The sequence below is a fragment of the Solanum tuberosum genome, unplaced genomic scaffold (assembly GCF_000226075.1).
Source record: "Solanum tuberosum cultivar DM 1-3 516 R44 unplaced genomic scaffold, SolTub_3.0 scf00033, whole genome shotgun sequence".
Taxonomy (NCBI): domain Eukaryota; kingdom Viridiplantae; phylum Streptophyta; class Magnoliopsida; order Solanales; family Solanaceae; genus Solanum; species Solanum tuberosum.
Window position 1 is genome coordinate 1,354,851 of NW_006238959.1, and position 11,810 is coordinate 1,366,660.

Sequence of the window (11,810 nt, forward strand, 5' to 3'; positions counted from 1 at the left end):
ATGAAAACTAAGTAGATGAATTTGGAAGTTTGTTGAAAACATTAAACATAACATCTTTAATCAATTGTTGTTGGATAAAAACTAAGTAGAGCTCTAAGTAGGTGTACAAAAACTAGTTTAACCAATTAAATCCAAGAAAAAAATAACACATATTGATTTATTGGTATTGGATTATTGAATTATTGGTTCGATGTTCAATTTTGTGATTTTGGGTTATGATTAAATTGATAATTCAATAAGATTATATTGGAATTGCTATTTTACTCCTAAATATATAACAATGACTTTAATATTTTACTTAACCCTATTTTCTAAAATTTTAGTATTACTTTCGGCTGTAGACAACAGAAACTAGCCTCCCTGCCTCTCTATTGCGGCATATTTTCACTTATCTACACGACTTAGTAATTACCTTCGGTCATCTGAATTTTAGATTTGATTGTGACAAACATTTAATGTTGTTTCTGCAATTTATTGCACGGGTCTTTAGATGAAATTCAAACAATTCTGTATTAAACAAAAGTAACTAATGCAGAAATTTGTATTGCACTTCTATTCTTACTACCATTTTTAATTTATGAACATCGTGTATATATGATCATATCAACATTTTCTTATCAGTTAAACAGAAAATCAAGCTATTAAAGATCAAAATCTGATAATAAATATCTTATCAGTTTGACTATCAATTTAGTGTGTTCACAAATCAAAAAACAATAAACGTTGTGTGTCATAAGGATGACAAAACCACTGCTTGACTTGGAACTTTTCTGCAATGCGTATGATGGTTTAACATACTTGAAGAGGTCCTAAGTCAACTAACTCATAGTCAAGTCAATGAGTGTACCCATGCCTCATACCTTCAAAAACTACAGATAAGAAGCATTCAATTTACTTTGGAGGTATCACTACCAGTAGGGGCCGCTCCGCTGACATAATAGACTTTAAAACCTCACCTTCCCTTTCGTATAAAATAACTATTAACATTCTTATTCCTCAACTTGCAAAAAAGTAACATCCTACATTCTCAACTTGGTGTTGGATCAGCTCAACAGTCGCGCAATAGTCTTTTACAGTGTTTTTATCATTTCGTTCCATTTTTGGCACAGGAAAAAAGAATATATTTGTTCCCATGGCGTCGAGCTCAACATCAAAACTGTTATTCTGCATTCTTGCTTCAACTTTTCTTGTTACCTCAGCTCAAAACTGTTCAAACTACACTTTCCCAGCCAATAGAACTTTCACCACTTGCAAAGTACTCCCCTTTTTAGAAGCAAACCTGCACTGGAACTACAATTCATCCAGCACAAAAGTTTCAATTGCATACAGAGCTAAACAAGATTCTAAGGGGTGGGTAGCATGGGCTATCAACCCTACAAGACAAGGCATGGTCGGATCGCAAGCATTAGTTGCTTTCCATAACTCAACTGACAGCATGATAGCTTACACAACACAAATAACAAGTTATAGTCCATCATTGCAGAGAGCAAATCTCAGCTTTCAAGTTTCAAATATATCTGCAGAATACTTGAACAATGAGATGATTATCTTTGCGACTATAGGGCCACTGGGCAATGGAACCACAGTAAATCATGTCTGGCAAGGTGGACTCTCAGTCTCGAACGACATCCCTCAGATGCATCCATTTTCATCCCAACACCTTCAATCATTTGGACAAATAGATTTTCAGACAGTTTGAGAATTCCATGAGAAAAATAGTCATCTTAGTTTTTTGCAACTTATCAAATAAATAAATAGTCATCTTTGGCTTTCATCCATTATCCCAAATCAGGTTTCCAAAATGGCTAGAATATTACTGTAAAATAGCTGTCTCTATTTCCAGGCAATAAAAAGTTCCAAACTTCCAATTCTTGTGCTTTCTTCGTCATCTCTTATCTATTGTTTGTTTGAACACGAACCAGACACAAATTAGTCAATAATCTAACATTTGCTGCGTTTAATTTATATATCAAGGTGTTGTTGCTGTTGTATATATCAAGGTGATCTTACAATGTAATATAACGAGGAAAAGAACAAAACGCCAATTTGAAAATTCCTTCAAGTGTCTGGAACAGATTAATTAGTGAAAAATCAATAGAAGAGTCGCAAGCTTTGATTCAACAGTCGCTGGATAAAACTAATCACCAAAATAATATACTCAATACCCTCCAGGCTGAAGGGAATGGTCTAACCGGGGAATATGAACAATAACCATGCAGCTCACCTCACATTGACTCGGTCATCAGCATACACAATGTGTCTTCAGGTGCTATGAATGTGTAACCATATTGCCAACTAATTGACGCAGCTCAAAAATCTTTGACTCGGTCATTGGCAACTCCAAGGTCATCTGCACAACATATATAGATTTAGATGTCAACAACTAAATTGAATAAGCCAAAAGAACTAGAAGGGCAACTTAGCGAAAATGAGGTTTTGATTAAGCCTCCTTTTTTCCAACTTAAGAAGTATAAGATTTAAGGAAGCCGGAATTCCTATTCCAATTTAACTTTGTCGCAACAGTTAATTATAATGTTTATGAACAGAGAATGAAGATTTCATCCACCGAACTCTCAGTCTAGCAGTATTATTAACTCCTTTGTGGCACAGAAAAATGTCTCCAAATCAGCCAACTATTCATTACTGAGAAAAAGAAAAAGAGAATCATCAGCTCACCTCATTGAATATTTTACTGTAAGAGGTCTCATTGAAACCCTGCAAAAAAAAGCATTTGAGGTTACTTGACTGTCAACTCTGTAGATCTAAATTTACATGTAAAAGGATCACATTATAGATAGTGTGCATGAGTTGGCGGTAATAGAGATACCAATTTTTGGAATAGGCTGAGAGAGGCCTGATTTAATTCTCCAATTTTGACACGGAAGGTATGTATCTTGAAATTATCAACTGCAAATGTCATCATCACGAGAACAGATTCTTTGCCAAGTCCTTTGCCACGACTATACTAGCAAAAGCACCATAAGAAAATGAAAATTAGTCCAAGAAATAAAAAAGAATGTAGGGTAATTGAAAAACAGAGTTGTGGCATGCAAACAACAATGAGAAACTATGTTGCTCGACTCGGGTGAGGGTATCCGATATGAGTGCGGATCTAGAGGTCAGATTCGGGAAGATTCAATTTTCAAAAATTTGAGGGTATGGGATTCAACTAAGAAAAATTACAAAAGTAGAGCTATACAAATATTCTAAATTTTGAGAGATTTTGTGGAAAAATTATATGTAGGTTGTAACATTTTAATCTTTCATTTTGATAATTTCTCAAGTTAGAGGCACAAGCAGGTAAGTTCAAGGCATACTCCAAGATAGACATATTTCTTCCATTCTCCAACCATATATCGTACACAACAAATAAGCAAACTAAATATTATAAGAAAATTACAATAGAACAAATATAATTAAAAGAATCAGACATAGTGAAATAAAATCAACCTTTTATCCAAGAACAGGAATGGAATAACTCTTAGCTATTCATAATTAATTAATCACATGACTACAGCAACAACATACTCGCCTAGTGAAATCCCACAAAATAATCAATAACATAGTAAAAGTTCAGGATTTACCATAAACTATGAACATTTGAACTTAACTAATAAAACATAATCAAATTAGATACTCCTGGCTTTCTTCCTCAATATCATCTTCTTCCAAATACCACTCCTTCTAATTGAAGTTCATCGATAGCTTAATTAAACATTAGTCGTCTCATTAATATCAAAACAATCTCCACCTAGAGCAACATCGAATCACATTGAAGAGATATATTAGAAGGTTTTCATGAGAAGGGGAAAGAGTTACCATGCAAAATAAATAATAGAGAAAACTATCAAATAAAAAATACGTAGACATACTCAAACCCTAATACTTGCTCGATTAACTAATAAATTTTTTCTTCTTGTGAAAGAGCAACAGTAGATTATAGTGTACAAGAACTAAATCTTTAGCTTTTGAAATTGCTAATTTATTTCTCTTGATGTTGCGAATCAAAGAATAAGTGTTCAACTCCTTTCTCAAAAGAGGAAGAAGTTGATTGAGTAAACATCTTGTAAGCTAAGTTTGGCAAAGCAGAGCCTAGACACCATGATTTGCCCACCAAGAAAGAGTATTCTCATACATTATAGCCTCAATCACACGAGGTTCACTAAATTAACCACTCCCACTACAAAATGCTCTAAAGAGACTTGCTTCATTTCATTTGAAAGTATTGTTGGAAGCATTCAATCATATAATTCAATGACATTTCTTATCTTCTTAGGAGTTAGCCTTCAAATCTCAATTTTGACCTTGAAGTAATGATTGGTAATATTGTTTTGAAACCAATGAGTGTGTCATACAAGCAAAGGGAAAATATTTTTGTTCCACCTAGCCACAAGAATACCTTGAAATGTATCAAAAAAATTGACTAGCCAGAAATGAGACCCTTCCCCTCGTGCACATAGATTACTTTCTTTAACTTTGCAATCATTGTGTCCCAAATGCCATAAATGTGAAGCAACTTTGGCCACTCAAGATCCACATTGTGAAGAGTCCCACATCGAGGGTCAAAAGGGTGAGTGGTTTCTCTCTATTGCTTGGGCAATCCTCACCTCTTGAGCAAACTTTTGGGGTTAAGTAATGGCCAAGATTCATTTCTTTAACATGGTATCAGTCGAAGAATCTCATTTTCTTCGACTCTCATTTTCAACTGATCAACTTATTTGATATAATTCAAGATATTCTTATGGGTAGGTGGAATAAAATAATACCCTTTGAATTGTATGACGCATTCATTGGTTCCAAGATACTGTCATAAATCATGGCTTCAAGGAGAAAATGACATTTGAAGTGTAGATCCAAATAAGATGGAGATATTTCATTAGATAAGGACTGAATGCTTTCAAAGATACTTTAAAGATTCAAATGAAATGAAATAAAATAAGTTCCTTTGGAGTAAGAAGCATTTTGTAGTGGAGTGGTTATTTTAGTGAGCTTCATGTGATTGAGGCTATGATGTATGATGATCCTCTTTCTTGGTGGGCAAATCATGATGTCTCGGTTCCACCCTTGCAAAACTTAGCTTACAAGTTGCTTACTCAACCAACTTTTTCCTCTTGATGTGGAAGGAATTAGAGCATTTATACTTTGATGCACAACATCAAGAGAAACAAATTACATAGCAACTTCAATAGCCGACGCTTTAGCTTTTGTAATAGTTGCTCTCTCGTAAGAAGGAAAAATATGTAAGTGGACCAAACAAGTATTGGAATATGGGTATATCTACATTTTCTTTGTTAGATATTTTCCTCAACTATTTATTTTGCATGATTTCTTTTTCCTTTTCATGAAACCTTTCAATATATCTATTCATTTTAATTTAATGTTGCTTTAGGTGGAGATTTTTCTGATATTGATGAGACGACCCACTATTTAATTGAACTATCAATAGATGAACCTCAATTAGAAAGAGTGATCTTCGGAGAAGAATTTCAAGATTTGGAAAATGTTGAAGATATTAAACAAGGAATAGCTAATTTGACTATGCTTTGTCGATTTTTGTAAATTAAGTTCAAATGTTCATAGTTTCGGTAAAGAATAAATTTCTACTTTCTGTATTGAACAACAAGTTTTGGAATAGATAAGTTGTGGCTGAACTGAATGTCCATTTATGTCTTAAATTTTAAGATTTCTAGTTTCACACTTTCACTTTGTTTAAGTTATCTTATTTTCATATTCAAATTGCATGATACAATTTCAAGAGTTATGTCATTCTTGTTCTTGGATAAAAGATAAGTTCTCTTTCACTTTAAGTCTAGGTTTTTTAATTGTATTTGTTCTACTATAATATGATTTCCATATTTGGTTTGCTATTTTGTTGTGTACAATACATGATAGGAGAGTGGAAGAAATATGTCCATCTTAGAGAATATTTAGAACTTTAGTTGTTGATGCTAGTGCATGTACCTACTACCTACAACTTGAGAAATTATCAAAATGGAAGATTGAATTCTACAACCTAAATGTAAGTTTTCCACAAAATATCTCTCAAAGTTTAGAATATCTTTATAGCTTTATTTTTATAATTTTGAATTTTGTTAATCGAATCCTAGCATCCATACTTGGATTCGTACTCCCAAATCTTAAATATACTTTTTGCCGAATCTGACCTCTAGATGCAGATCCGTAGCGGAAACCCGCACCTTTAGTTTGAGCAACACAGGTTGGCTTCATCATGAGAATTCTAAAATAATATGATGAGAGTGATGGTATATATAGTTTGCGTATGTGAGTGCATGTATGCTTTTCTTAGTCCAAGTTAGTCAATCCCATCTTTTTGACAGAATATTTTTAATTAGTACTATCAATTATACATTGATGTATTAATAAGTTCAAGTGGGGAACTATTATCTCTTTTATTTCAAAATTGACTGGATTTGAAATATGATCTTTAGAGTACCTAACTTTTAAATAAAAATTGGACACAACAATGACATACCCAGTGAAATCCCACAAGTGAGGTTTGGGATGGTAGAGTGTACACAGAACATACCCCTACCTCGTGGAGGTAAAGAGGTTGTTTCTGGAGGACCCTCGGCTCGAGTACAACATATCAAAATAGGTATGAAAAAGGAAAACGGTAGTGGAGAAACGAAGAAACTAATAAGGAAACAGTAACAACCACACCACAGAATAATGCAATAACCTAAACACAATTAACAAGTGTTGGTGGAATCAAAAGCAAGACATTATGAGAATACGGCCACTCCCGAAAATCAAGACAACACTCCATACCAACAGACATTCTACCCTGGTACGCTACCTCCACACCCTCCTATTTAAGTTCATGTCTTCGGTAATCTAAAGTTGCACCATGTCTTGCCTGTCTAATACCCGAAATAAATGATGTCCTCATAAAGGTAAGATAGATACAACAACAACAACAACAGTGAATTCTCATAAAGTGGGGTCAGGCCGTCAGGGGAGGGTAGAGTGTATGCAGACCTTACCACTACCTCTTAGAGTTAGAGAGACTGTTTCCAAAAGACCTCTAGCTCAAGCAAATCAAAGAAGTAATCAAAAGAAAAACATAACAACTAATAGCAAAGTTGTGCAGCACATATATGCAAGAAATCGTAACATCAATAACAAGGTGCAGATACCTAAACATAGTAAATCACAAATTATAATCAGAAACTTGAAACCAAAAGCTAATACTATGACTGACTTGTAGCTCCACCCAACCAAAGACCAAAATAGGCAAGGAATAAGAACACCCCTCAACTACCTACAAACCTTCTACCCTTATACGCGACCTTTATACATCCTATCTAAGGTCATGTCCTCGGTAAGTTGTAGATGCGTCAGATCATGCCTATTCCCCTCTCCCCAATACTTCTACAACCTACCTCTGACTCTCCTCAAACCCACTATATCCATCCCCTCGCACCTCCTAACTAAGGCATCCGCACATCTCCCCTCCACATGCCCAAACCATATTAGTCTCCCTTCCAGCATTTTGTCCACCACAAAGGTCATTCCCACTATCCCGGATATCCTCATTCCTAATGCCATCACTCCTAGTATGCCCACACATCCATCTCAACATCCTCATTTTTGTCACTTGCATCTTTTGACCATGGGAGTTCTTGATTGGCCAACACTCCGCCCCATACAACAAAGCCGGTCTAACCACTCCTCTATAAAACTTACCTTTAAACTTTGAGGGCACCATCTTGTCACACAAAACGCCGGATGCAAGCCTCTACTAAATTCATGCCACACTAATACGATGTGTGACATCATTATCAATCTCAATATTTCCTTGGATCGGAGACCCTAGATACTTAGTTTATATGTAATGTTTTCCTAACAACATATGCTTTGTTAATTAGGAAGAAGATTCGGACCTACGCCAACCAACTTCCATGCCTTGTTGATTCTATTAATGATGCCAAAGTAACCACACCACTTTTGAATAACACGTATTTTTATGCATTTTTCTTTAAAAATAAATCTTGTCTAGTGACTTTTAACGTGGGATGTTAGCTCATCAAATTCATGCACTATACCTATTTTTGTTCTTTTTTTCACACATTAATTTGGTTCTCTGGAAAAAATATACACATCATTTTGATTTCAAACTTCTTCCACCACCCTCCCTCTCTTTCTCCTCCATTGATCTTCCTTCTCTTGTCCAACAACTCTTCTTCCTCCTCCTTTTGGTACCAATATCACGGGTACAAAGCATGGACTCATGCTTTCTCTCACAAATCCTTAATCAAGCTACTTCTCTACTTGTCTTTGCAATTCCATTGTCTCTTCGGGATTGCTCCTATAAGCAAATTTATTTGGAAGTGAGAAATTGAGTGAAGTTATTTTGAATTATTCAACGTATCATAGAAAACTTGACGTCTTGCAGTCTTGGTCCGAAACCTATTTGAAATCAGAAAGAGACAAGATTGACACAGTTCAGATCTTGTAACATGCTTGAGACTCCGTCAATTTCCTAATCATATAGGGCCCTCCTGAAGATCAGGTTCCAGCCTTGGGCACTCCGTATCTGTGAGATTGCATCATCTTTTCGGAGGATTAAGATGTTAATTCTTAAGATCAGGGAATTGATCCTTTAGGGTAGCCTATCCTAACCAAAGGTCAGTCTAAAATATTATCTTTACTCCATTCCCAACTCTATAGTTAGGCCATAATTTTCTGATAGTCTTCCACCCGTCACAACCAGAACTGCAAAGTACATGTCTGGTGATCCACTGATTCATTAAGCCTTATTTTTGGGATATGAATCCTCTCCACAGGGCATTGTGTCTTCACCGCTGAATCTCCATATCCATTTTTTTTGATGAAGTCTCCATATCCATTTTTGAAGCATACTTCTATTGTGCAGATTGAGATTTTTTATGCCCAAACCCCCTTGTTTCTTGCTGAGACTCTGAATCCCACTTCACGAAGTTATAACCTTTTTTCTCTTTGTTTCCTGCCAAAAGAAATCTCTTCTCAACCTGTTGAGCTTTTTCACTACTCCCTAGTTTCTTGTTTCATGTACATGAACTAACTCAATTATATTAGAAAGGATGAACTGGAGATGCCCTAAAACAAAAGAGATAACAAGCCTAACAAGTGAAGCGTCTGATACACTTGAGAAAGGCGTCAGCCGGAAAGTAAGAACTCTTAGACAGAGGCCTAGAAGAACTAGAAAGGCATTCTAGATTTTCACATCCACTTCATACATTTTGAGAATAGGGAGAGTAGTATGCAACAAGTTAAACTGAATTGCATTTTGACTCTGCGTTTTTGGTGTAATCACTAGTTGAGGAACCAATCAACTAGTGACACAACATTGAGAGTCAAAGCAGCAAATCAGAGATATTAAAGCATGTGTACCTTTTCGGTTCAGCTATCATAATCTCGACTTCAGCCATTTGGGGATCATCCAAGTCATTCATGTATATGTTCACATCACCAACCATGGCTGTCAAAAAGCAACATGGTCAAACTGAGAATCACATATAAATCCAGAAAAACCAGGTTCCCACTTCCCACACATTTGAAATTATTATTGCCCACTAAAACTTGTGAAAGCCACTTTATGAAAACAAAAATTTGCAAAACCAGTAAGAATTCCAGAAGGAAAATTTCAACTAGTTGCAGTAAATTCAGATCCTAATATAAAGAGCCTCATGCCTTAGTATGAGCATACAAAGTAATAAATTTACCACAGGTTCCGTGCTGACCATAGATCATAGGTAAGACCCAGGCAATACAATGTCAAATAAAGCTATATGGAGTGATTAAACTAGATCAATTGAAGTTCAAAACAAGAATGCGACCTTCAACATGAGGTTCTCCGTGAGTGAAGTTTCCAACAATTAGTTCCCTGTCCAACACGATAAAAGTCTGCTCTGCCATTAAAAAGGAATTTCCAATAACATTTTGTAAGAAACCATACAAAGAAAATACAACCAAATACCATTAAATTTCGAGAACATCACTATTTATTCTTTTTTGTCCCAACCAAAAGCTGCATAAGAAAGCATGCAACAGTTCAGGAACAATTCACCACTTAGTACTACCATTTGACTTAGAGTACAAGGTGTGCAAGCTAAGTTATAAATCAAACTTATAATTGGTCCTGACAATCGGCATTTCTCCATAATTCAACAAAAAACAGCGATTAAGGTGCCAAGATAGCTTTTTATTTCTCTGATAAACATGAAAAGACAGTATATCTTTTTGCATCAAATTACCCTCCAAAAAAGCAGCAATTCAGGCAAAGATTGGTTTTTCATCATCGATAATAAAAAGGGCAACTATCTCTCAAACATACAGTGACATAAGAAGCAAAATTTGAACCAAAAATGAAATCCATACTTAAGGGGTCTTGGATTAAAGCATTCTTGATTCCGCTAGAAACAGTAATTCAGGCCAAGATATCTTTTTATTTCTTTAAAAAACATGAAAAGGCAGTATATCTATTTGCATCAAATTACTCTCCAAAAAAGCAGCAATTCTAGCAAAGATAGGATTTTTCTTCATTAATAACAAAAGGGTAACTATATCTCAAACATACAGTGGCATAAAAAGTAAAATTTGAACCAAAATTGGAGGACATACATACTTAAAGGGTCTTGGGTCCAAGAAAGTTGCATTTCATATTCTTGCTCAAGGGTAAGTGGTTCAGAACCAGTTGCTTGAAGGAGAAGAGGATCTTGCATCCATTCATGGTACTTTTGCACATGCTCTCTCATGTAGGGAACCAGTATCACCTTCTCCCCTTCCACGCTCACCTTCATTTTCTCTCTGTAAAATCCCATCAGTCGGCTTAAAGTTTAAGCTAGGCAATGCACTATTTATTTGTTATGGGCTTCACTATGGCAAACTGCGGGCCACCCTATATTTGGTTCTCCAACTTTTGGCATACTTTACAGAGTTGTATCTAGTTTAGAGAGTTCTCTTGTTTCAATTTATGTAAATACTATTTGAACTGACATAAAATTTAAAATCATTAAAATTTGTTTGTTAAACTAATCTTAAATATTTTTATAGCTATTAGATCATTTTATTAGGATAAAAAGATAATTTTTAACTTAAGTTGCTTCTAAGTTATCATATTTTTTAAATAAATTAAAAAAGAAATAATGTCACATAAATTGAAATAAATGGTTTTTGTGGCTTTCTCAAATAGTTTTTTATATTCTTACGATTAGGGGTGTTCACTAGTCAGTTGGGTCGGTTATTGATCAAAATCAAAATCAAAATCAAAATCAAACCAACTTAATTTGTTTTAAAATTATCAAAACCAAACCAGACCTAATATAATACTCCCTCCGTTTCACAAAGAATGACCTCCTTTCCTTTTTAGTCAGTTTCAAAAAGAATGACCTCTTTCATTTTTTGGTAACATTTTACTTTTTGTTTTCCACGTGGCATGTTTAAGACCACAAGATTAAGGGCAATTTTGTACATTTGACATAACTTTAATTGAGGGCCACAAGATTCAAAAGTCTTCTTTATTTACTTAAACTCCGTGCCAAGTCAAACCAGACCACTCTTTTTAAAAGTCTTCTTTATTTACTTAAACTCCGTGCCAAGTCAAACCAGGTCATTCTTTGTGAAACGGAGGGAGTATACATTTATCGGTTTCGGTTCGATTATTAACCATATACATAAAATTTAAAGAAATAATTTATTCAAAACGTGAAAAAAGTGACAATAAATCATTCAAAACAAAAAATAGTTAGAATGACTGACATTACGAAACTTTTGATCATTGAATTTTCTATGAATAAAGCTTCAAAATT

The 11,810-nt window shown here is 34.8% G+C and overlaps 2 protein-coding genes across 3 annotated transcripts; one reads left to right on the forward strand and one right to left on the reverse strand.

Moving 5' to 3' along the window:
- The first annotated feature begins 660 nt into the window (after positions 1-660).
- On the forward strand, positions 661-1,856 carry LOC102590269 (cytochrome b561 and DOMON domain-containing protein At5g47530-like). Its single transcript, XM_006342209.2, has one exon. The coding sequence runs from the start codon at positions 1,133-1,135 to the stop codon at positions 1,697-1,699; it is 567 nt and encodes a 188-aa protein (XP_006342271.1). The 5' UTR covers positions 661-1,132; the 3' UTR covers positions 1,700-1,856.
- Positions 1,574-10,846, reverse strand: LOC102589732 (N-acetyltransferase 9-like protein). Of its 2 annotated transcripts, XM_006342208.2 has the most exons (7): positions 10,628-10,846; positions 9,840-9,911; positions 9,394-9,481; positions 2,828-2,960; positions 2,677-2,715; positions 2,225-2,350; positions 1,574-1,660 (listed from the first exon to the last, which is right to left on the reverse strand). In XM_006342208.2, the coding sequence occupies exons 1-6, from the start codon at positions 10,821-10,823 to the stop codon at positions 2,270-2,272; spliced, it is 609 nt and encodes a 202-aa protein (XP_006342270.1). In that variant the 5' UTR covers positions 10,824-10,846; the 3' UTR covers positions 1,574-1,660; positions 2,225-2,269. The 2 variants fall into 2 exon arrangements, with proteins under 2 accessions (XP_006342270.1, XP_006342269.1); XM_006342207.2 differs by lacking the exon at positions 1,574-1,660 and having other exon boundaries at positions 1,990-2,350.
- Between the last annotated feature and the right edge of the window lie 964 nt (positions 10,847-11,810).